The following is a 27,562-nucleotide window of genomic DNA, read 5'->3' on the forward strand; positions in this document are numbered from 1 at the left end:
TATATATATAGACGGGAGAAGGACGTAGCACTCCAGACGATTTCTCAAACAGCAAAAACTTTATTGTGCTCAGCAACGTTTCAATACACATGTGTATTGAAACGTTGCTGAGCACAATAAAGTTTTTGCTGTTTGAGAAATCGTCTGGAGTGCTACGTCCTTCTCCCGTCTATATGCACCATTGACGAAGGCACCCGACAAGCAACTACCTGTTGGAGGTGTGCCCGGCACAAAGCAGTCTATATATATATATATATATATATATATATATATATAACAATAGGTGGTAAGCCCGGCACTCGTGCATGAAATTCAGACTTGGTGCTGAGGTGCCCTCACAGGAAACAAGCCAGTTGCTCCAATATAATCAAACGAAGAAAAGCGGCACTCTGCAGACTGTTTAGGTGAAGTAAAATGCCTTTAATCCGACGGCGTTTCGGGTGTTACCCCGTTCTCAAGGACATACAAGTGCAACTGACATACAGCAATACATATATAACAGAAAATCCCGCCCCCAAATCAGTCAGGTAGCACCTGGACTTACCGGTTTCACCTGCCAGTGACTGCGGATGTCAGCGTCTGGTACACAGCTCACATGTGTATGTCGCATCCTGATGACGCAGCACGCTACAACAGCGCGATGACGTCACCGCTCAGCCATCCACACACAGACAGAACTGCTCCCAGCATGCTTAGCACAACCCCACGTCACTAAGCTGCGTCCCGGATTAACCAGCGTAACCTGGCAACCTACAAAACATAAACATAGCGTTTATGAACAACACATTTAAAAAACGATCAACAAAGAACGTATATATAAAAACCATAAAACATGAACCCCTGCGACCCAGAGAGCCATACTGTATGGGCTTAACTCATTATTATCATGCCCAAATAAAGGTTTGTAATTAATCAAGAAAATATGCGTTAATAGTGTATAGCAAACTGGGTGTGCATGGAGAAAACCTCAGAGATGTATCAAAAACTATAAAAGACATTTAGCAAAGAAATGACACAAGATAAACAAAGGAAAAAAAAATTTCTAAGAGTGTAAAGCATATAATGTAAGCATTACGGTGGAAGCCAATAACATACATAATGCTTAAAGATAACATTGTAAACCCCATTGTTCATTGAGGCCAGTTGGAGTGCAGATGGATTCACTATTTGCAGACGTTGGCCCCCAAGGGCCTCAATGAACAATGGGGTTTACAATGTTATCTTTAAGCATTATGTATGTTATTGGCTTCCACCGTAATGCTTACATTATATGCTTTACACTCTTAGAAAAAAATTTTTCCTTTGTTTATCTTGTGTCATTTCTTTGCTAAATGTCTTTTATAGTTTTTGATACATCTCTGAGGTTTTCTCCATGCACACCCAGTTTGCTATACACTATTAACGCATATTTTCTTGATTAATTACAAACCTTTATTTGGGCATGATAATAATGAGTTAAGCCCATACAGTATGGCTCTCTGGGTCGCAGGGGTTCATGTTTTATGGTTTTTATATATACGTTCTTTGTTGATCGTTTTTTAAATGTGTTGTTCATAAACGCTATGTTTATGTTTTGTAGGTTGCCAGGTTACGCTGGTTAATCCGGGACGCAGCTTAGTGACGTGGGGTTGTGCTAAGCATGCTGGGAGCAGTTCTGTCTGTGTGTGGATGGCTGAGCGGTGACGTCATCGCGCTGTTGTAGCGTGCTGCGTCATCAGGATGCGACATACACATGTGAGCTGTGTACCAGACGCTGACATCCGCAGTCACTGGCAGGTGAAACCGGTAAGTCCAGGTGCTACCTGACTGATTTGGGGGCGGGATTTTCTGTTATATATGTATTGCTGTATGTCAGTTGCACTTGTATGTCCTTGAGAACGGGGTAACACCCGAAACGCCGTCGGATTAAAGGCATTTTACTTCACCTAAACAGTCTGCAGAGTGCCGCTTTTCTTCGTTTGATTATATATATATATATATATATATAGAATCCGTCAGAACCGGCACTCCAAGTTGCTGGTTACTGTAGATGGGGCCCTGGTGCCTTCCCTGTCACCCAATTAGCGTGCAGATATAAAACCAAAAAAGGCGGCACTCAGAGACAGTATAACTGGTGAAACCTTTACAGGTTTATTGTGAAGTACGGCTTGTGAAGTACGGCAACGTTTTGGGGACGATCCCCTTTCTCAAGCCAAAAACAACAAGTGAATAAATGTGGTGCAAAACAGATTAAATACCTTATTAAAAGCAACTGACGCCTCTCCCTCCATCCACGGGCTGCATGCCGGGTCATCCTGCTTCCGCCCGTCTCCAACCCATTCTCACTAGGCTGCTGACATAGGCGGAAGCTGTCAGGTCAGCTGAGCCGCTCCGTGTGTCGGGTGGGGGGTGCGGCTTCTCCGTTACCTAGGTAACGGAGACAGTTGGCACTGTTACATGCATAAAAAATAAACAATATACAATAAAAATGCGAAAATGATCATATAGTGACACATCTGTCTTGTGTGTGGCTGGTGTGCAGTGAACATGTGACTGTGGCCGTGGTGGCTCATACGGCTGGGTCCTTTCTGATGCACATAGAGCTTGTGCCCTGCTGTGAAATTGATTGTGTATTGACACCATAGGTTAGTGTCCACTGTTGTGTTTGCATATCTACTGTGAGGAATAATCATGTGATAATAAAATGTCAATGTGCACATGTGAAATATCTAAGCAATTGCTGAAAGAGCAATACAGGGGGTATGTATGGGACTGACCAAAAAAGAAAGCGGATGCCCATGTATCACTAAAGGGTATGTGGGGGCAGATGTGTGATATCGAAGGCTGGGTATGCAAGTCTACCAGGTTAGCTAAGGTGTAGGATAGCGTTCAATTTAAATAGGATGACTGTGGCCGAGAGCCTATGTCATATAAGTATCCTGTGTTGTTGAATAGCCAATCGTACCCACTGAGGGTTAAACATAGTACTGGCTAGACTACAGTGGAAATACTCCACCATGCCACCATGCATTTTACCGCATAGCAGGTGTGTGGGGCAAGAATGTAGTAAGCAATACATTGCAAGGATATACAGTACACAATGAAGAAGCGCATGAAGAGAAAACCCCCCCATAGGTACGTCACTTAAGGAGAATAGTTCAGCATTTCAAAGGAAGCTGCCCAGTCATAGGGCTTCGTTTACTCCTCTGGGTTGTACAGTATCGAGACGATAGATCCACCTTGTCTCAAGTTGAAGCAGTGTTTTACCACGGTTACCGCCCCTAGGGGAGGGTAGAACCTGGTCTATAATTTTGTGGCGCATTGTTGCATCATTTGTCCTCATTCCAGTAGCCCATGTCTCCTTTAAATCTCAAAGAAGATCCTAACTTATCAGGATGCCCCCTTTATATCTCCTCTTATGTAGGACCTCTGTTGGCTGGTGAACATATTGCATACATTTATTTATTTACAGTTATTTAAATAGCAGTATATTTTGGGAGTTTAGGAGACAACTGGAGCGCCCAGAGGAAATCCACCCAAGCATGCGGATATATACAAATTCCACACAGTGAGACATAGATTCCTCCCTACCATATATAATGTTTGCCATAAAGGAAGTGTTCAGGCTTTCACATGATTTAGCACCTTTGATTTATTGTATGGTAAACATCCAAAGTGTAGCCTTGATATATTTATATTAGGAGGGTTGGCATCAGCAGAGTCCTAAAAACCCTACTATGGTCCAAGTTGTGTCTCAGTTATAGTATAAGTGTACAATTGCACAGCACCATGTGCAAGAGGCATAGTTATGTCAAAATAGGAACTATGATAGGTCTGCTGTAGTTCATGTTGGGAGGTATGGTTACCACTGCTGGCTTGTGTAATTTCAAATATACTGTAGTAAACCTAGCACTGAGAGAAAATTCTAACTACCTGATTGGAGCAGTTGTGTGGTTAGCTAGCCCAAAAAAGAACATGTAATGAAAACTGTAGAACACAATAATACAAAACACTTGATTTCAAATACAACATACAGTATAATTCAGATTAGTAAAAGTATATCCACTTTGCTAAACCAAATCACAACTACATATGTTGTACCTCCCAGCTATGACGAATGACTTCCACCGGCAGTATGGTTACGCCTAAATCGCTAATAGATAGAAGCTCCAAATGAATTAGAGATTTTATTTAGTAGTAAAAAACCAACCATAATAAAATAAATTAAAAGCTAAATAAAAACAGATGGGTACTCTGTATAGTGCAATGTTATCTGTTCTTCTTGGTCTCAAACAGAGAAGAATACCTTGATAACTGTGGTATGCAAAGTATCCAAGTAGTTGTAGAATCACAAATCAGCAAAAAATATGTTGGTTGTAATTCACTGCCCTAGTCCTGATTGGCATATTTTAAACTTTGCTTATGTACTTGTTGACAAAGTTAGGAACAGCACCACTACCTCCTATGTGGTAATAATGGAAACGCTGTATCTCCTGCCAGAGTTAAATTGCTGTCTCCATCTGTGACTCTGCTATATGAATAGATTATAGCACCAATGTACCTATCTCCCAGTTGAGCAATTAATAAAGCAACACTGTCTCTTATAGGACTGCAGAATTGAGAAATAATGTCATAGATGTAAAACAACTCTATTTTCTCATTTATCATATATTGGGGGAACTCGCTGTCAGTTGATATCTTGCCGCCTAATTAAGGTTATAATGTCCAATATCTAGGTGAGCAGAGTCACAGAAATCACCATGAGAAAAAAAAACATGCTGGCTATTGTGGCAGTGCAGCATTACTTGCTATATTTGCAATAAAGTGTTTTGTTTTAGTGTATTTTACCTTTTATGAGCAATTTATGTCTGCTATCATTTCCATATAGAGCGCCTGTGTGCATTTTATTCACTACACGGTGAGAATGCACACTCATCATCTGTGTGCATGCAATCATTTAAAGGGCTGCAGAGCACACATTCATTACTTGTGCACAACTTGTATATATGTGAATACCTCCGATCACCAGCAGGGTGTCTACTCTCACCAATGTTTGCAGTGATTTCTCTAGCAAAGATTACTCCTGCACACCTTAATGAAAGCTTCTCCAGAAAGTGCCTGGATCCATTGCAGGTCAGGATATCAGTTACTGACTGCTTAGTGCTGCAACCTGACTTCCATTCCTGTTTGATTCTGATACCCAAAAAGACTAGCTCCTGTGATATTGCTATATGAGGAAGAGCACTGTGTCATACAGCAAGACCTACTAACTTCTTTCACCCCAACCCCAACCAGTCTTTCCAAATTTATCCCAGTCCAGTTCTCAAACAGAAAATAGATGCTGACACTAACATCTTAACTGATAATCCAGACAAATGGGCATTTGTAATACAGGAAGCCAATTCTTGGCATGTATAATATGTCAATGGCATGTAAGAAAAAATAAACAATAAAGAACTGGCCAAAGGTCAGAGCCAGATTTTCCACCAGGCAACATAGGCACCTACCTAGAACCTGGTGGCTACCAGGGGCGCCATGGCCAGGGTTATAGAGAAGGCATTTCTGGGGGAGTGCTGCATTGGCTAGCTGGAGTCTGACTCTGGCAAGTAACTATCGATTGACTGCTCCAACAGAATTCAAGGAGCGCACGCTGGTTCCTTCTTCTGTGTTGTGCATCTGACTTCATGATGTATAAATGGAGTCGGGAGGTTCTGAGTTGAGCGCCAAATTTTCTTGGAACTTCAATTTCTTGAACGACTGTATTAACATTTTACCACACTTCTGTTGCCTGACTGTCAGGTTCTCCTTGTCGCATAAGAATCTATCTACCTCTTCTTGGTGTTTTATATAGAATCACCCTCAGGCATAAAGTGGATAGCATTTATTTTTATTTTGTATTTATTGCTGCTATGGTGTGTTACAGGTATGTAGTCAAGTTGCCCACTGACGGAGTACCGATTGACAGAATCCCCACAACCAAATGCAGATGAACAATATACGGACATATACAAACCCCCGAACCTCCAAACACCAATAACATCAAAATACCAACAAGAAAAATACACAATATATTTACACCTAAATATATGATAGTTTTTCATGCAGAGTAAAAAACTGTAGTGCACCATTGCATTTCTCTCTTTTTTTGGGGGGGGGGGGGAAATACTCAAGAAATTAGGAGAAAGAAAGAGAAAAAATAAAATCAGCGCTTAAGGGATATACTGGTAATCTATTTCCTGTTGTCCAATCAAAACTTTGTATGGAAAGGTGATCCATACCTACCCATATATTCCATTAGGGACGATTAGTGCAAAGGTTATTCTATATCTTCATTATAAAGTGTATACAGTGAGCACAGATTATTGGTGACACCCCCCCTCCACCCAGAGCATTATTGCATAACACAAAATCATTGTGTAAGACTATTTACTATACTATATAACACTAATTGTAAGCTGTATGTAAGCTAATGTATGTCGTAAATAGTAGTATCATGTTTATGCTTAAAAGTATTCTGAATTATATGTAGATAGCCTGTATTTCTCTAGAGTATTTAAAGCTTTCAATAGTTGAATATAAGGAGGAATAGAGGCTAATAATGTAAGTGACATGAATGAAACCCCTAGGGCCCCATGAAGTCTAAATCCAGCTCTGCCAATGTTGTTCAAAAACAGCTACAGTGTGAACCTTCTCGAGGCTAATTGGATATTACAGGTCATTTTTAAGTAATGTTGCTACTTTGTGAAATTTTACTGTAATAGTTTTGTTAACAATCAGCTGGAGTGGGCTGTGGAGAATGAAGCAGCTTGGCCTTATCTACAATCAGAACCATGACAGTGCTCCTGTCCAACTTCAACTAGATGTACATACTACTAATGGATGTGTCTAGTGTGGGTTTAAGGTCCATACTGCCCCAAATGAAAAAAAGGTGACGAGAAAAGAACAGTGTGTCCCAGGAAACAGGAATGTCAACAAAGTGCCTTTCAAAGCAAATATTTTGTACACAATTTAAATAAACATGTGACAAATGACATACACTATATTAAGACAGTTATTGAAATGCATATCTTTTAGAAACTGATTAAATATTACTCCATATTACTGTCAGCAGTGCTGACTCTTCAGCGGCGACGCCGCCGGAGTGGAGTGCGGGTGCCCGGCTGGTCAGGGCACACACAGCACTTCCGCCCAGTGGTGCTCAGCCCCACCGCATCACTTCCGCCCGGCTGGTGTGCATCATGGCAACAGGGGGCACCAGGGTTCACACGCTCGGACAACTGAAGCCATTAGGGCTAGGGAGCTGGTTCCCCAGGTGGCGGCTGATTGACCAGGCTATCCCTCTTAAGAGATTCAACCCAGCTCAGCCCCGCCGGTGATATTGCTTCCAGCAGTGTGTCCTGACACGTCCAGTCCTGTTTCTGTCACGTCCAGTCCTATCAGTCGTTCCTGGCCTGCACTACTCCATCCCATGCTGCCAGTGTTCGCAGTCTGGTCACGTAAGTGCTCCAGTGGAGCCTGGTTCTGTGACTTTCTTTATTACGGTGGGAGAGCTGCCCTTTGTCCTTGGTTCTTATTATTTTTCTTTGTCCAGCTCTCCTAGGTATGGAGAGGCCCACAGTTGTGGGTGTGCGCTTGTTTTAGGGTACCGTAAGTTATTGTGTATCCAGTATTTGCTTTGGTGTCTGTGACTAGGTCACACACCATGGCCTGGTGCCATCAGTCAGGGTGTTCCTTCCAGATAGCGCCTATTAGCTAAATCTCCATTTGGCACTACCTCTGATGATTTCCGTCGTTTTGTCATCTCATAAGGCCTGGTTGCATCAGGGTTGGAGCAGGCCTAACTCGCTCCTTTGAACGTGGCAATTAGAGGTGAAGCCTAGCTATCTGCAGACTACGGCCATCTGCCTGAGGAGGTCAATAGAGCCAGTGTCGGATGCGCCGTGGCCGTTCTAAACAGCGGTCCTGGCTGAGGGCTCTGCCCATCATCACTCGCACGTACCTGCCTTGTTACAATTACTCCACTGAATTTAGTGATTATAAACTACATTACATTAGAAGAAGATAATGATCCCAAGAACAATCCGGTTATATAAATACTGGAACATTCCGCATAAATATTCTTATCAACTGCAGCTCATAGTTATTGAGCAAGTACGGAGAGATCTAGTAGACACTGGAAAGAGATTACATCACTTGAAGAGTCTCTAAATGATGCCATCAACTCATTTTAGCAGAAACATACTTACAAACAGCTTTAATTTGTGCCTACATTCCAACAGAAAAAAAACTGGGTGGCAGGTGGAGCTTTTAGACATATACATTATTTTTATTTAAAAAAATATGCCAGCTACATTATCAATACTGAACAACCATTGACCGCTTTCAAAAAGAACAGCCATTTTTATCACCATACTACTAATGCCTCCATGCACACATTTTATTTTACCACAGTGTCAAGGATAAACAGAATGCAATTAATTGTGATATCTAACCAATGGTCAGGCTATCCAATTTCTAATTTCAATAGAAATTAACCCTTTTTCTCACAAAAAACTGTGGACCTGTTTTCTGTGGTAGTGATCACAGAAAAAAAATGCTTAGGGTTTTAGTTTCACCTGCCTGAGACTGGCAAAACCAAATCCCTGATAACTGCTGGCATCCGACAAATAGGATAGCCCCAGGTGATTCATTTAGCAGCAGTAACTTACAAAGAGGTATTGCATTATTGTTATATAAAGCTTATGTTAAGGAAATCAGAAGTAAATTGAATGACATTAATTGTTATATAAAATTAAAATATGATTTCATATGGACGTTAAAAAAAAAAAAAGAAATTGACTCCATAATTTAACCAATGTAAACAACACTGAACTGGGAACTTTCTTACAGTCTTTTTTAAATATTTAAATAATATATGCTCCTCTGAAACTGCATAAATGTCTAACTGACCAAGCATCTCAGCCACTGACTTTATTTGTCTACCTTTGAGCCAGTTTGTTGGTTTCTATAGCTAACCACTGATTTTCTTTTGCACAACATACCAATATACCGCATTACAAAGGTCTGATAAGTATGGCTGTCAAAAAGCCATTTCTAATCCCATATGCACTTGCCCTCTCACATAGTTTTTGATGTTCTTATTGTAGTCATGTTACAAAATTTCTACTTTATGTTTGATAACTGATTATCTTCAGAAACAAGGTTCTGCTATGGGTGCAAATATGACTTCCTCTTTGACAAACCATTTTATGTATAACTGAGAAAAAAATATATGTACACCACATGGATGATTTATTTTATTTATTTATTTACAATTTCTTATATAACGCAACATATTCCGTTGCGCTTTACTATTGGAAACATTGATAAAACAAACAAAGTAGTAACAAACTGACATAGAGGTAGTATCATTTTTTTCTTGTGGCAAGATAGTACAAAGAAAATCTTGCATATTATCGATTTCATAAATAAACTTGCCAGTACAATCTGGTTCAGTTTGACCTATAGTAATGCCACTGTCAATTATCAAAAATTGATGCTAAACCAGCAGACAAGAATACTCTGCTGCACAAAGCGTGACTTTTGCAGAGTCCAAGGTGTGCCATATTGTGCCATACATGGTGCAGCAAAACCAAAATGTACATGGACACATCTGTATAGAAGTTACACCCTTTGGGGGATATGCAATCTCCCGCCGCTAATTCCGACAGGAGAAATAGCGGCTGGGCCATATTCAATGCTGAGCCTAAAAATAAAAAAAGAATTCTATGTCCCAAATGTTTAATTTCTGCAGTACTTTTACTACTACATCGATTTACATATTTTTAGGAACATCATCTTAGAGAATTACCACTTGTTATGGTCTGATCCTGCTTTATTTAAAGAAATTAGGTGTATACATATACATGCCTATAGTAGAGGGCCTAATCTAAAAGATTTACAAGTGGATACTGATTGTTCCAGATATTGTATTCCTCTAAAACAAAAAATGGCTTACTAACAAATGAGCAATCTGACATTCATCAGGATGTGTCAACTTTTTTCTTATCTATAAGGTTCATTATGTAGTCATCCACATTCTAGCAAATATTATGATTCCAAATACAGATTCATTTTCAACAGTAAATATACAGTATGGTGTATATTCTCATTTTTCTTATGGTGATTACTATATGTTGGGAAGATGTCTACAGTGAAGAAAGATTTGCACAACATCGGCCATTTATTAAACCTGCAGAAGTGAAACAATGTCCTTGTACTAAACACTTTTTAGGGAACACAGACTGAACAAACATTAATGGTTAATTATGGACCACATACAGTATCCTCACGAAGAAGAGAAGATGGAGACAAAATATTGCTACAACATGAATTTTAATGTATTTTACGATGAACACTTATCACCAATAGCTCATTGCTGTTTACCAAACAAACTGGCTTCACATATTTTTTTCATGTCTTGACAGTGACACTATAGTGTCATTATAGCAATTATTTTGTTTATTACTGTTGATATGATGAGTCATGATCTATAATTTATTATTGCCTACCTATATAGTTTATATATAAAACTGCAGATTCCTTTCCATTATTTCCAGTAGTGTTGTCAGTATACTCACTCCAGCTGACATAACTACAGCAACTTGATACATGTGCATGGCTACTTTATCTTTTGCAATGCCTTTAGCTAGGAAGATTGACTCTTACTTTGCTACTATTGGTAATCATTGGGAAATAACCGTAAATATTTTACATAGCTTTCTAATAGGTTATAAATTGGCTCCAACTGCTTTAATAATCTGTCCAGGTGGACTTCTATGTGGAGACATGACCAGTGGCAGCTACTACCTTCTTGTAGGAAAGGGAATGCCACTTCCGCTACCTATGTCAGCTACTGTATTTCCATCTGGGTCCTGGCACCTGCACATTACATTTGGCAGGTTCCAGGACCTGCACATGTGAATAACCGGTGGGGACTGTGCATCCACAAGAATCATCAAACCCTAGATGACTGCATCAGCCTAGAGATGTCAGCTAGGGCTGAAGGACAGACATGAAGTGGCTTCCCATGGGGTCTAGAAGTCCCAGAGGGAGAAAACACCTCCCGATAGAACTGCCTGTTCTGTGAGGCAGATACGACTTCATACAGAAAGATAGCAAGTCACTGCCAATCACAGTGAAGCCAGTGCTTCTACAGAATCCAACTGGCTCAGTGAGGTAGCAGATATCATGGGAGGGTGGGGGGCTGCAGTCTTGCAGCCCTTAGGTATCATCCACCACTGGAATGACACACACAGATATATATGTTAGTTGTTGTTTTCTTGTTTTTGATCATTTATGTATTGTTAGATGCTCTGGAACCCTTAAGGCTCCATATAAATAAACAATAATAATATCAGCAATGTTTATTTTATGACTAAACTTGGATTACACTGTCCTTGATTGCTGCACAGTTATTGGCTTATGTACACATGAATTATTCCGTTTCTAACAGGGATAACAATTTTTCTCACATTCCTAAAAATCTGAAAGGCACACTTCAGGGAGAAATGCTGTGATGCAATAGATCTAGTAAACTGAGATTCACGTTTTTTACATAATTTGTTCAACTTTATACTTATGCCTGTAATAAAATCATGTAAATTGAAATGGTTGTTGAGTTCTTAGTACTCTTGCAGCCTAGCGAACAGGTCAGCGTCACCCGCTGCCCCACCAAACGAATGGATCTCAATCGGCTTATTAGTGGGGGCCCACTAAGGGGGAATCACCAGCCATTGGATAGGTGTGGTCATCAACTAGAGGGGCAAAGTAATACCCTAAAATGACATGATATAATATCACCATTCTTCAGATTTTACAAATAGCACTACTGTATGCCCTCTTTAGTCTTACATTATATCTGTGCACCAGTATTTCAACAAAAATAAAACCTCTGGCTGCATATATATTCCCGGCACCCACCAGAACCTCCCCTCTGGCGAGCGCCGGCTGAGAGGGACTCCATTAAAACTGGGACGCGCGTGCATCTTACGCGCACGTGCATCCCAGTCTTCGACGGAGGTGCAGTGCGTCCCTGCCTGTCTCCACTTCATGGAGACGGGCTGGGTTAGGGGGTAGGGGCGGCGAAGGGGACTGATGGTGGGGGAGGCGGCGGGCACCCGGGGGAAGTGAGCGTGTGAGCATCTCTGAGCTGGTGGGGGGTGACGATAATTTCACCAGCCCCTGCCAGGATGACAGGGGCTCCATCTGTAGTGCCACCTTTAGTGTAATAAATAACCTGTAATATAATATATTATAATTGGGGTAGTACGGTTGTAATGGATGCACTGAGGTCATGGGTTTGATTCCCATAATACAGTAGCTCTAACTGTGCAGAGTTTGTATATTCTTCCCGTACTTGTGTGGGTTTCCTCCGGTACTCCGATTTCCTCCCACATTCCAAAAATATACTGGTAGGTTATTTGGCTCCTAACAAAATTAACCCTAGAATGCCTGTGTGTGCGTGTACATGTGGTAGGGAATATAGATTGTAAGATCCTCTGGGGCAGAGACTGATGTGAATGTTCAAATATTCTCTGTAAAGCGCTGCGTAATATGTGTGCGCTATATAAGAAACTGTTAATAAATAAATAAATAGGGTATAATACTTCCCTTTGATAAAGTCCAGTGTGGACGAAACGCATCTGAGATTCTATCTACTGTTGATCCTAGAGTTCCAGCTGTTATATGTTCTACAAAACCTAGTTTGACAAGAGAAAGAAATGTCCCCTGTTTATGAGGATACCTGGACTCAGTTAGGAAGTATATATAATATTGGCAAGCTCTTTATTGTGAGTTTGATAATTACCTAATAAATTAAAATAGATCATTTTTAAACAGTATTATGCTATGTGATATAAATTCTTTTTTTGGCATGTTTTATTGGTTTCCCATGCTGCTGAGCGATTGGTTGTAATAAGACCTTCATTATTTCAGATACGCCATTTAAGGTGCATACACACGGGGGGAGATATATTGCTAGCAATATATTGCTTGCAATATATTGCTGAGCAATATAATGCTCAGTGTCTCCTTTTCATCAAGCGTCCAGAGATGGTCGCTGATGAAAACGAACCTCAGCTGGGGGTGCCACAGAGGTAATTAGCTGGTCGCAGGAGCAAGCTCCTGCAACCAGCGATTACAATAGGGCAGAAAACGGGAGCGCGCACCCATCGATTTATTGCCGAGGCACACTCCCAATCACTGGCAATATGGTCGCCTGCGACCATATTCCCAGCGATTATAGCCCCTATCTCCCCGTGTGTATACAGCATAAAACTCAGTACAAGGCTATAAATGACACTTTATTTGTTACAAAGTACAATTTTTCAGATTTGTTGGACACTACTGACAACTAGTACTAGACAGGGTTTCAGCCTAATTTATGGCTTTTTATGTTTGGTAATATTTTATTCCATTTTAATTGTGAATTGCACTTAAGTTATAAATCATTTTGGTACTGGTATTAGAAGTATGAGTATTGGGAATCCAATATTTTCCAAACCTGAGATTCAAACGACTTCTATAAAACTAGCACATAGACCCCTCTTGTTGTTTCCTGCCTGTGGGGCTTTAAAGATAAAATTGAAATGTTGCTGAGTTTCCTAAATAGCTCCCCCAGCTGGTATCAGACTAAGGTCTATAATGCCAGGCTGACTGCTGTAATCGAGTTAAAGTACAAGATGTGATACAGCCATGATCTAAACATTCCTAACAATTCTAATGCCTATTAGGTCCCCTGAGTACAAAACCAATTCTGAGACCTAGGTTATATGAATTACAGCTGTAGAACGGTTACTATAAAAGAAAAAAACCTAACGAGAGAACATAAATTGTGCATGCAGTATTACACAAGGAGGATTTATTGTATTACACAGAATTATAATCATGATGGGGGCAGCATCATACAAACAGATTAAACACAAGACAACATTTGCATTTACTTTACGTACAGCCTGACCTATTTCTGCTTCCCATGTTTTGTGTATCTGATACAGTAAATTGGAATAGATTGTGCCTGTGAACGAGCAATCGTATTGCTTTCTAGCACTGGTGCAATCATGTCCATTTGAAAAAAAAAAAATATCTGCACATTATTTTCAGTAGTGTAAATATCTAATACATCTCTGGACTTCATCATCATTTTCTGCCTTTAAAAATGTATTTAAAGTTATCAAAGACAATTTGCCTGTTTAATAATAATTAAACAAAAGGCATCATATTGTATTTCAGTAAATGTCAAGATAATTTGTTATTTATATTGTATTCCCTAAATAATATTGGGGAAATTAGGACATGCAAAAGACAATAAATACCAAAAGCAAGCAAGGCCCTTATAGGCAGCACACTGCACTAATGTAAATTATGGCCAGACAACATAACTTGTCACAGAGGATTATTTCTGCTTAGTGAATCTGCAGGGGCCCCTTTGCTTCACCACTCAGCACTGACGAGAGAGAGCGAGAGAGAGAAAAGGAGAGAGGGACTAGCCATAGCCATTAGTAGATACTGTGGCATTGATGTTTGAGCGCACTTCTGAACTGGCTTTTGTTGAGAATATCTGTGCAGAAAGCATGCGCTGTCCCAAATCTGCTGTTACTATGAGAAATGAGGAGCTGCTTTTAAGGTATGTTGTACACTCCTTTGTTTAATCGGTTGCTTTCCAGTCATCCTGGATGGTCTTGGCTATAAACATGCTGTGTATTAAGTAGCTCTCTTTGCTGTTGAGGACTAAATTGTACTGTTTACCTCCACAGCAAGAGCTGTTTTTATCCCAGGAGCTGAACGGACAGCATTAAAAGCCCAGCTTGCTCTTCCTTTATCTTGCCATTAATATGTATATCTGTTGTTTGTTAGATACAAAAATAATCCTAAAAAAAGGTAGGGCTTCAGACGAGGGAGCTTTAAATACTGTTTTAAGCTGGACTTAGCCTACCTAAACACAGTCATCAGGGTTCTGCCTTGTTCCGAGTACGATAAACTATATTAGCTCTACCGGTCCTGGAGTTGACCACAACAAAAAATAAAAAACAACAACTGTTATGCAATTTTATATTTAAACGCTAAAGAATTGTATGTGAACTGGCATCAGCCTCTGGAGAAAAAAAATCAGGCTTTTGTTTATTTGTTGCTAGACGTTGTATCGCTGAATGCATCTTTTCTGTTGACAATGGGACAGTCACACAATAGGGCTGTCAAAGTAGCTTAATGCATGTCTGGGGCACCTTCTTCTCCCCCCTCAGTCCTCTTTTTATTATGTCTCCACTTCTTTAATCGTGTTTGTGCAGACTAAATGTCAGCATGGGCTATTAAGTATTGGCTGCTTGCTTAGTGTTATTATATATATATTTATTATTTATTTTGCTTGTTTGCTATCCTCTGCGAAGCCATACACTCTGTATTGCATGGTTTGTATCTTGGATCACATTACAGATTTATTGCTCACCCCTTCATTATCTATGCAGAAAAACTTATTGATTCCAAGGCCTTTATATACTGTTCGAAATGACAGATCCCTTGTTTCCTGAGATTTTTGAGACAAATGTTATGGGCATGATTTCAAGTTTGTCATTCTTTTAGGAGGATGGCAGAGCTTTTCACATAAAGCCACGTTAGTGGACAGAAAGCGTGGGTCATGTGTTTTATACTGTAGCACATTGTATATGTCAGGTCACTCATTCATAGTGTTCAGCTAATCAGGACACTGGCAGAAGTTATTTTGAAATTCAGTTTCACAACAGTTAAGTGGGGTGATCATTCAGGCACACTGTATACAACTAAATCAAAAATTCTATGTGAAGAATCCAGAGAATTATTTATGCTTCTGGCTTTTTACTAATCTGCACATCTTTACAGTGCAAGACCAACCTTATACTTAAAAACATAGACAAGATTAAAGTGCATAATGACAAGTAGAGCCTTCCTGTTCTACTGAATAACCCAGATAGTTGGAGCCTTTATTTCAGCAAGTCACACCAAGTGTAAGGATGTCATATATGTATTTGCTAAATGAAATGTTCTACTACAAAAGTACTAAGTGTCAGTTATCTATTAAATACATGCAATTATTCATTTTAGATATCATAGTGCGCCTGAAAATAATACATATATGATTTGTTTGCTAAATAGCTTTAATGTGGATAGTTAATGCTCTGCAGCTCCCACCAATATAATAATAATCCTGAATGACACATAAATTATATACATATATACAAATAAATATATATTTTTATTTTCATTAGCTGTAGCATACATTGTGCATTGCTCTACGTTTCTCAGTTGTACATTTTAGAATTCCCTTACTTGTCATACATCTTCCAGCATTATTTCTAAACAGCTTTTTAAAGCTTAGTATTGTGTGCAATTTGAAAGATTTGACAGAGGGAAGCTGGGGAGCTTAAAACAGTTCTGTCCCTGTATGACCCCAAAACAGTTCACGTTGGTGTTGGAATGACAGCTCCCTTGATACAGAAGTCAAGCATATCTAAATCTAATCTAGAGTATCTATCTATCTATCTATCGATCTATCTGTATGCCTATCTATCTTTCATCTATATATGGAAACTTGCACACGTTCCAAAAATAACTTTCCTTTACAAATGACACAATCTATTTCTATTCTATTTATGCTTTTTATGTTGTGTATAGTATGTTTTATAGCATTGTAGTGCATTTTGTTTTCCTATGCATCCTGCATTAGGGTTGTGTTTATTTTGCACTACACCTCATTGTTCCTCCAGCAAATATGGGGTTACACCACCATCACACGTTTTTATTTTCTAGCACATAAGAGCTGCTATTTATGCAATGCAAGTCATAATGGGTTCAATTGCCAGCTGAAGAATGAAGGTATACGCACTATTATATATATATATATACTATATATCTTTATATTTGTTCATAGCATATTTACTCTTACATTTAATTCTCTCCTTTTTATAGTATGATCTATGTATACTTATGGTGTAGCTTTACAAAAAGGAAATACTCCAATCTACAAAGGCTGAGCTCTGTATTGTTATATAGGCTTGTGTTCCCCTAGCACAGACAGTACCTCATTTATTGCTAGCTAGCAGCTGCTATCATCCGTGCACCATTCCATTGCCACCTACTGAGAGGGCGTGCAAGGTGGCTCATTTTAAAGCCAATGCAAATGCCACTTCATGAATCAGTCAAAAGATACTGCTGAGGAAGTGAGACAGCTGCAGATCTCTGCTAAAGACCAAAGTGTCACCTGTACCCTATGTCTATCTACCCCAGTTGGAATTACCTGGACTTTAGCCCAAATGTAACTGCTTTGCTTTTGCACTGAACCTCTCTTTAGCCTCATTGTAGTGTGTTTGCAAGCAAATCTGTCTTAGTCATGACCAATTCTCATATGTCCTGTGTGATTGAAGCACATGTATGCAATGTATGTGTGCAGTGATGTTTTCACACAAAAGTAAGTATTCTGTAATAAACTAATACAAAGACGTATAGACTGGTAACAAACATATTCATCTTTTGGTATATAGGTGTCATCTTTTATCCTTTATTTTTCTAAAAAAAAAAATTTTGTCAACGTCAAATACTTCCATGATATTCTTAGCCCATTTCAGTTCATAGAAAGTACAGTTTTTATTGCTAAGCAGAGATGTGCACCTTACTGCAATAACAAAGTGACCTTTACAGCCGTAAGGCGTGAGTAGCAGAAATTGAAGACTGGAGTACTGGTCGGACGCTAGTAAGCTTGTCAATATCTGTTGTTATGAAGGCAATGAGTTATCCAGTTCAGAAATTGCAGGAAGTGCAGTAGTTGATCCCTCAATGATTAGGCGCGATGATAAAATGAAAATAACAAACCCTACCTTTGTCTGTGAGGGAAGGGAAATCATTTGGTGTTAAACTGAGATTGTTGCTGCCTCACAGGAAATGACAGGAGCACAGTGTACTTATCATGGCACTTGTTAAACAAATGTGTCCAGTGCTTTTCTTTTTAATATAAAAGTTTGCAGTTGATCCTTTGTGGCTTACAATGGAAAAAATAATATTACGCAGTTGTTTTAAATATCACCTGGAGCATCTATCTTTGAGGAAAGACACTTAGATTTAGCAAGCCTTAATAGCTCTTTAACCGCTTAGCTGACAGCAGATTCTGTACCATTTGGCAATAAAATAGTTAAAATGCATCTAGCAGCCAAAGCAAAAGCCTTTATTGCAAGAGTTAATGTGAAAGGAAATAACAGATTTATACATATGTATGTTCTGCTGTCACCGATTTGGCATGCAGACTGCAGACTGCAATTATTACAAGTGCCACTTTTTATCCCATACTCTGCCAGAATATTTAGCAAAATGTCAAAAGTCGCATTGTCTATAATATTCTAAAGGTTAAAATGATTACTCTTAATAAACATGATTTGCTGTAAAATTTATTGGAATTTTGTTATCTGAAATGTAACGTCTGTGTGTAAATAATCCCCATTGCATCATACTGGCAGTTCCCTGTCATCCGCAGTCCAGCCTTTTGCATTATTATCATCATCCCATAATTTATGCACACACTCATTGTTAAATTACAATAAAGCTCAAGTGCATCTGTTATCAAATTGAAGTGTATAAGATTGCAAACTATACCTTTGGGGCTCCAAAACAAAGAGGAACATGAAATTAATATGCATACCCAGAACTTTCCAGCCAGAGTAGATTGGGTGCGGATGCTTAGGAAGTCATTCAGGAGTGAATCAATACTAATTATTGTAATCAACAGGGTTAATTAGCTGAAGATGCTGCTGATGGAGAGTTCATTGCTTATAGCCCGAAAACACCTAACTTGATGAAACCTCAAATAAATTGGAAGGTGATATCATGAAAAGAGAAAAAATAATAATTTTCTGAATTGGAAAGATTATCTGTTGTATTGCCATATGTGGCCCTCTTCTGCAGTGTATGCACTGTATAAACAAGGTGATGTGTGTTACGCAATTCTGCATTGTATTCACTGTAAAGGAATTGTCAGTCTGGGTTTTTTAAATGCTCTGTCTGTAACTTTTGATTTAAAAGTCATGGAGTATTGCTACAAAATACGTCTGTTGTGTATTTGCAGACTTCAATGTGTCTAGAAGCTGATTCAAGTATAGATATCTTCAGTCAATTTACTGTACAAATTGAATTTGTTTTATATTTCATTAAGTGAAAGCAACAGGATGTGGCTATGTCTTTTATTGAATTAAGTACAATTTAGAAAAACAAAAATCATAGGGTGTAATGTCTGCGTTGACCTCGTATTTGGTCTTGCAAGGTGTAACCTTAGATATATACAGATACCACACATTTATCAGTCATCATATTCCTATGACATCTTGTTAAATGTGTAAGTTCTGTAATATATATAATTAACTATTTAATTGCTATAGCCTAAGGAAGCATCATTCCATGTGCTATTTATATAACATCTCCAAAGTTTCATTTCATATACCAGTCTATAGAAGGATCATGGATAACATTGTAGTGCTCCTGCTATACTCCAGTTTATTGCAAATAAATACTGCCTTGGATTTCTTTATACCTTGAGAAAGGCCCAAGAAAATGAGCATTAAAAAATTCACCAGGGTTCCAGTGTCTTTAAAGAGGGAAAACAAATAACACAGTGACAGTTGTTGATCTTGTTTGCATCCAGGTATATGTCATGACCCGGTAAACCGATTTATACAAGATATACTATAAATATGTATACCCAAAATTCCCACGGGGCAAGCTGCAAAAGTAGAACTGGCCCGTGTAAAACATTTTTGTGCTGTCTCTAAACAACAAAGCGTCATTGTGTTCTTATTCAGTATGAAACTCTTTTAGTATTTTAGTTTTTGTTCTGCTGGGAGAAAGCCTGAACTGTGAGCTTCAATGACCATCACAAAACAGTATTTAGTTAAAGCCTCACGGTTGTCTTTCCCATAATGTGTATTGAGATCCATGTAGCTAGAGTGGAAGGAGAAGTACAAAGACACACAATTTACACATACACACATGAATTTAATATAAAGTATATTTAGAGTCATTCTTTATCAGATTGCAGAAACTTTTATTCTTTGGCAGATTTACATGTGCTGATTATTAAAAAAATGTATAAGGGATATTCTGGCATTACAAGCAGAATTAGGATAGATAACAGATCAAGGAATAAAATGTAATCTAATACATTATAGGTAAGCTTTATTGTGTGCATGCAGTGCTTTATTTAAAATGTTTATATAATGGTTCTACTGATGTCATTCGTCTTTGACTGTAATCACTTAACGACTGTCTAAAATCGGCATAAAAAGATATCAAAAGGGGTTATTGTAGGAATGTAATATACTTATAGTTACATAGTTATATAGTAGTTAAGGCTGAATAAAGACTTGCATCTATCGAGTTCAACCTTGATTTTTCGCTCCCCAATAAGAACTCTTATCCCATGTTTCTAATGTACTCTACATAAAGCAACTGATTGGTTTCCAAAGGCCACTTATCCACTGGCTCTCTTCTCCTTCCTTATCACTACTTTATACATCTACCCCATAATGCCAAACTACAGTATATACTGCATACACAATGAACTATTTTACAATAGATATCACCAGTGGCCACATGCAGTATTATGCTGTTGCTGACAATATCCTTAGATTAAGCTGCATGTACAGATGACAGTGGACATTGCTATCAACACACGGGAGCACACATCGATAGCGATAGCGATAGCGATATAGTGGAAAATATAACAAATTTGTCATTAAAATAGGCAACATCATTTAAAATGATTTACAGTACTTTTGTACTATGTCACTAAATACTGAGTTGTGTTCTCTTTTGCTTTGCCTGTGGTAGGTTGGATTATAGCATACCGGAAATAATTAAAGAAAATGCCACATCCTTTTAGATCACTATGTTTGAAAGATATTCAATTTGAATAGAATCAAACAAATCGGGGTACTTATGTATTATCTGGGCTCCCATGTTAAATGCATCCCATTTTTTCATACCCCTACTATCCAACTACGCATGGAGTTGATTTTATATAGTGTGGCGAGCGCAGCGAGCCACCGTGCCCGAAGCGTGGCGAGCGCAGCGAGCCCCGCGAGGGGATGCGGTCTCATAAGAAAAACAGGAGCCCAGATATTACATAAGTACCCAAATCGGTACTTGTGTATTATCAGGGTGCCCATCGCATACCACTAATTAAGGTATGCGATGGGACCCGATTTTTGGGTCCAAAGACCCGCACTGTACAATAAAATATCGCATCGCATGCCATTAAAATGGCACGCGATGCGATTTTTAATTGTACAAGCACCCTTATGGGTGATTACTATGTTAAATGCACCCCCATTGTTAACGCCACCTCCACTATCAAAACCAACCCGAAGTGTGGCGAACGCAGTGAGCCCGCAAGGGGCGGCGGTACACATCCTCCGACCTTTTCATACCCCCACTATCCACGTCAGTGTGGAGTTGATTTTAGATTGTGTGGCGAGCGCAGTGAGCCACCGAGCCCGAAGCGTGGCGAGGGGATGCGAAATACATGTGAAGTAATCCGCGTTCCTTCGCGGGGCTCGCTGCGCTAGTGGGGGTGGCGTTAACAATGGGGGTGCATTTAACATAGTAATCACCCATCAGGGTGCCTGTACAATTAAAAATCGTGTCGCATCGCATGTGATCGCATGCAATCGGATCGCATACGATGCGATCAATACGATGCCCTACGATGGAAATCTTGGGCCCGCCCTGATAATACACAAGTACCAACAAATCATCTATGACATAATTATAAAAAATGGAAACAGAATGTTTAGATTGACTAGTTGTGATTAAATTATAGATACCATTATATAGATGCTTTATATCCAATGTGTATCATATGCTAGTTAAGAAATAGAATCACATAGTGCATTCCCAATACATTTACAGACACCTAGTGTTAAGGAAAGTTGTCAAATAGATTTTAGTTTGGTGTACATGTGAGATAAACACTCTGTGAAACTGATATCACCCTACTCCTGCTGTCATGACAGATAATCAGCTGCAGGTGTTACTTTTCTGTAGTGTGTTTACACATATTTATTTGTGTGTCATTCCTATAATAGGTAAGTGGAAATGGCATCCAGTGAGAAAGCATGTCACCATGCTTGGATTGACATGTATTATGAGGGCAGCATGGGCTTATAGTACTTTGACCCGTTTCTTCTTGACCTGTGCAATGAAAGACTGTATAGGATTGTGAAAAATCATTACAGCTTATGTGTCTGTACCGGCACTTCTACAATGAGAAAAAACCTGGAATCTTTCTTTGCAATATGCCTGAAATGAAACTTGCTTCAGTTTCTGGATGCTTAAGATAAGGCACTCATCTGAATCGGCGGAATCACATACATAGGCCATGAATATATTTACTCTCTGTCTTGTAGACAAGATGCAGTAGATATAATATGTATACTTGTATTGGAGGATAAAGCTTCAATCTTCCCTACACACTTAAAGCCTGCTGACACACACATATAGTATGAGGGGGTGAAAAAAAATATCAGAACCACATTGGAAGAAAAACAGGTGCATTCACTTGTTATTTAGTGATGTAGTCTATCTACAAGAAGGTACCTGCTACAGAAATGGACCTCAGATCAATCACAGCTTAATAAAGTATTAGCATTTTTTCCAAGGCACCTCTGGACCAAAAGTTTATTTTTAGGGAATTTAGAAATACAATTATATATCTTAACACATTAAGCTTGGATGTCATCCTTAGGATCAGCTATGTGGTGGTGGTGGATAAAACTGTGCTTCTGTTGTCCACAAATTTTATTCATGCTACCCATTGTGGAATCCCTGTGCTATAAAACAAGTCAGTGATATGAAGATTAATGCAAGCCAACTGAAATAAAGAGACCATATATTCTGCTTTTATTATATTACAATCTATTGGACAAAGTAGGATCCAATGGACTATGGATCCTTCCTCCATGGGACTTCTGCAGGTTAATCTATTTTATTCTATTTTATTTTAACATATATTAAACCCACCCTACCCACATCATCTCCTATTTTTATCATTTAGCTGAACTTATTTCTTATACTATCCTCACCATTGCTTCAATGCTGCCTTTTATTTGATCTGTGTTTCACTGTTCTCTGGTACCTTTCATTAGTGGAATGGATGGTTGACCAGTGGATTTTATTACTCAAAATCATGGCTTCTTCCATGTATTATGTCTACTCTAGAGTTTCTTTTTGTTATTTCCATGTGGTTTTTCTACTTGCTGTAATAGTAAATCCTCTGTACCAAGTGCTATTTTGCTAATGTCTGTAAAGTGCCTTCAGTTCTATGGAAGACACATCGCTATATATATATAATTATTATTATTAGTAGTAGTGGTAGTAGTAGTAGTAATAGTATTTTATATAGCCAGCTTTGCCCTTCCCAATAGATCAAAGGTAACATAGATTAAATGGCCTGATAAAATAGGGATAGGTCTGTAACGAATCCTCACTTTCATTTTTACTCATCAATTAGACATCCAACCAATGAAATACCTGATCTAAAAGGAAGAAGATTATTACACCATGCTTCGCCTTTTCCAATCACAACAGCACACAGACTGATCTTATCTCCTGGATGAACTGCTGAGTAATGTGCTCTATATCTAATATGGACACACAGCTTGCTCGTCAAGTACAACAGACCTGGCCTTTCTGTAGTCAGACCAAGCAACAGGAGCAGATTATAATCCATTTATATGTAGTCAGAAAATTCTGATGTCTGAATGTCACCACCATACACCTATTATACACTAGAAATGTTTCACTTGCCTTTACCTAATGTGATGGATTAGTACAATCCTCTTACAGTACTCCTTCCATGGCCACAGCAGCTCCTGAGCCTGAGTTTGCTATATAGGTAGGTGAGGCCACATGAACAATTACTGCTTCTGCCAATGTGAAAAACATAGACTTAGGGGGGTATTCAATGTCAGGGGCACGGCTGTCGAGCTAGCTTGACAGCCGTGCCCCTGTCCCGTTCTCGGTCAGCTCGCCTGGAGCTCGGCAGTCGGGATTCAATGTCCTGGCCGCCGAGCGGCGAGAAGGGGGCGTGGCCGCGAGTTGATGACGAAAATAGACGAGCTCCGGCCAGGAGCTCGCCTATTTCCGGCTTTTCTCGGCAGAACGAGCCTTACAGCTTGTGATGTCGGGCTCGTTCTGCGCAAAACCCCTGTTCAATGCTGTCGGGGAAGACAGCATTGAATAGGGCCCGCAGCCATCTCCCCCATCGGGAGATGGCTGCGGGAGCTCGAATGACATTGAATACCCCCCTAATGCTGTATTATGGATAGGGCACCAGTATTATTCCAGATTGTTACATTGCTGAGATAATCTCAGATCTGTGTCCTGGGCTATCCTGAAATATGTTCAAAACTGTTTACCACAATATTCGACTCATTACATATTTAACTAAAGACTCATTCAATATTTACCAAAGCATTTTGCGCATTTCGCCTAATGCCCTATACCAAAGAGCAGAATGAATTCACTACTGTCATAGCAGGTCTATTTATAGACTCTGTGTGCTAGAACTGAATAAGGACAGCGAAGCATAGGTGGAATTAGGAGATTAGATCACAGGACCGTCACACCTCTCTGAAAAACTTATTCTGCTGCAACATTCGATTACTGTAGCACAAAACTTCCCAATGATTTCACTCATCTCCAGGTACAGTAATACTATTTGCCTCCTACCCCTTTACCTGAGAGTGTACACTCTGTAAAATGATCATTTTACTCAACTTGCAAAATAAAATAGACCTTTCTAGTATTCTAATGCTATTTTAAGCCATGTATGATATTTATTATTATAATGTATTATCATTTTTTTTTTTTTAGAAAGCATTCACATATTATACTGTAGTTGAGTTGCTCATAATATAAACAAATTACATTTTATGGAAGAGCTTGCAATACTGTATATAATAATTATAATAATAATTAAAAATAATTGGGAACTATTAAGTAATAATAAATAATGATTATTTTCTAATGTAATACTCAAGCATACCGCTCAACATTTTGTCCCCCGAGGTCAGGACTTCTGTGAGGTGCTGGAAAGGAGCATGGCCACACCCAAAGGGGTGTGGCTTGGCTGGAATTATGCTCCCACAAGCTATGACTCCAATTTTCATTACTATGGAGGCATGGCCAGCGCTTTGTGAGCTGCTGGCCATGCCCCTAGTCCCTTTGTCTATTTCCCGTTGTAGAGCAGTGAGTGACAGTCCCATGAAAATCAAGACAGTTGAGAGGTATTCACACGCTTACATGATCTATGTTGAAAGCATAATTTTAAACCAGGATTATTATATTACACAGGTTTTAATCACACCGATTATTTAAAAGTGAAATGGCTAAGCAACTTTATTGTTTAAAATGTTCAACTTTTCTACATCCAAACTGTCCTTATTATGGAAGTGGGAACCAATAAATCAACCTTTAGTATGCTGATCTTTTGGCAGGTAGTGCCCTGTCTGCATGAGGACTGAGCTTCATGTGAAAAGGACAACAGTAGGATATGAGGATTGGAAATGGACAAATTGCAAGGTCTGTTTGTTTGTCTGATTGTAATAAATTGTGATGCAGTTTTCACTACAGTGTAGAACAGGTAATTTTTCTAGGTAGGGTTTAAGTACTGTATCATCATAAACAGTCGTCAAGGGTCTGTGGGAGGGAATCTGCGTACTGGTTCATATTCATTGAGATTTCACAATGTCTAAAAGAAAATCTTCACTTTGTTGTTACAGTGCTGCACGTAAAAAAATTACCCGAGCAAAGTACTTGATAATAACATGATTGTTATGATCTTTCTGCTGTGTCAGGGCTAGATTAAGAAACATTATCATAAAATTCTAGATAAGAAATAGTAAAATAGAAAACAGAAAAAAGTCATACCATTTAAAAAATTCCATCTACAGAAAAAAGTCTATATTACTGATATTTCAAATCTAGCTGCCAACCCCCAAACTCAGGCCACTTTTAACAAGCCCCATGGAAATTGATGTCTGTGTTTGACCCCATCCCCTGGAAAGGTCCATTTGACATGTAATTAGTAATGTATCCTATTGAATTTATTCATTTTAATTACATTACTATTTTCTGTAATAATGTTATTAAACTAGATAGGCTTTTTAATTGGTAATTCATACAAAATAAGGTTAAAGTATGGCAGTCAAATTAGTACACCATGAGCTGAAGAACTTTCCTAGAAGATGCGTGCAACAAAACAACCAAAGTGAAACTCTTTCCATAGGGTAAACCACTGACAAAGTGGGTTTTATTTGCTAAGATTGGAGTTCTATTGAAGATGGAATGTTGCTATGGGTAACCAATCAGATTCTAGGTATTTTCTTCTAGAAGATGGTAAATAAATAAGAAGTCGATTCTGATTGGTTGTTGTAGGCCACATCCCATCTTCCATAGAACTCCCATCTTAGTAAATAAACCCCTGAATCTGCTGTTTTATGCCGTTAAAGCAGCAGCACCCATTCCAAAAGCAAATATGGTAATCACAATTAAAGAGAACAAACAATACAATAGGCACTATAAATAAAAAGAACTGCCTGTAACAATGATTAAACAGATATAAGGTTGATATGCAATCAATGCTATCCTGCACAGATTGCATGTATTGACAACATAAACACTGGAAGCATGTTCCTGAGCCTTTATAAAGAATTCAGATATGTAATCAGCCCTGAAGCATACAGTACCTTTCAAATTGTTCATAATATATGAAAAACTATACACTGTAGCATCAGTTTTTTTACATACTGAGTTTTCTGCATGCTTATCAGATATCACTGGAACTTTATTTGATATTCAATGCAATACTTTATACGTACTAAATAATGGTTAGTGAGATTAGCTATTTTAGGAGCCCTTTAACACCAGGTAAAATATACAGTTACAATATGGAATCATTATCATCTAGTATGGCTGCCATTTAAGGTTTTCAGGATAAGAGTTGTTTTGCATTCGGAGCAACTTGCCTCAAGTCTACAAAAATACATTTCCCTATTTTTCCTGACTGTGCCCATGGCATTCTTCTCCTCATCGGATTGTTAAACAGAGATTGTAGTAGTAACTACAGGAAGAAACATTTGGTAACTATGCCTGTGTTCATCAGAAAATCAGCAACATTCTTCTCCTCATCGGATTGTTAAACAGAGATTGTAGTAGTAACTACAGGAAGAAACATTTGGTAACTATGCCTGTGTTCATCATAAGAGTTGTTTTGCATTCGGAGCAACTTGCCTCAAGTCTACAAAAATACATTTCCCTATTTTTCCTGACTGTGCCCATGGCATTCTTCTCCTCATCGGATTGTTAAACAGAGATTGTAGTAGTAACTACAGGAAGAAACATTTAGTAACTATGCCTGTGTTCATCAGAAAATCAGCAACATTCTTCTCCTCATCGGATTGTTAAACAGAGATTGTAGTAGTAACTACAGGAAGAAACATTTGGTAACTATGCCTGTGTTCATCAGAAAATC

At 38.8% G+C, this 27,562-nt stretch overlaps 1 protein-coding gene across 33 annotated transcripts in view; it reads left to right on the plus strand.

Moving 5' to 3' along the window:
- The first annotated feature begins 14,449 nt into the window (after positions 1–14,449).
- CELF2 (CUGBP Elav-like family member 2) overlaps positions 14,450–27,562 on the plus strand; it is a 448,556-nt gene continuing 435,443 nt past the window's right edge. For 8 of the 33 annotated variants that reach the window (XM_083183419.1, XM_083183417.1, XM_083183421.1 and 5 more), the window contains exon 1: positions 14,451–14,644. In XM_083183419.1, the coding sequence (XP_083039545.1) occupies positions 14,538–14,644 (107 nt within the window). In that variant the 5' untranslated portion in view covers positions 14,451–14,537. Of the gene's footprint in view, positions 14,645–27,562 lie in introns of all 33 variants that reach the window. The other 25 variants (XM_083183420.1, XM_083183426.1, XM_083183428.1 and 22 more) reach the window with 7 other exon arrangements.

The sequence above is a fragment of the Crinia signifera genome, chromosome 4, assembly GCF_055691185.1.
Source record: "Crinia signifera chromosome 4, ASM5569118v1, whole genome shotgun sequence".
Lineage (NCBI taxonomy): Eukaryota > Metazoa > Chordata > Amphibia > Anura > Myobatrachidae > Crinia > Crinia signifera.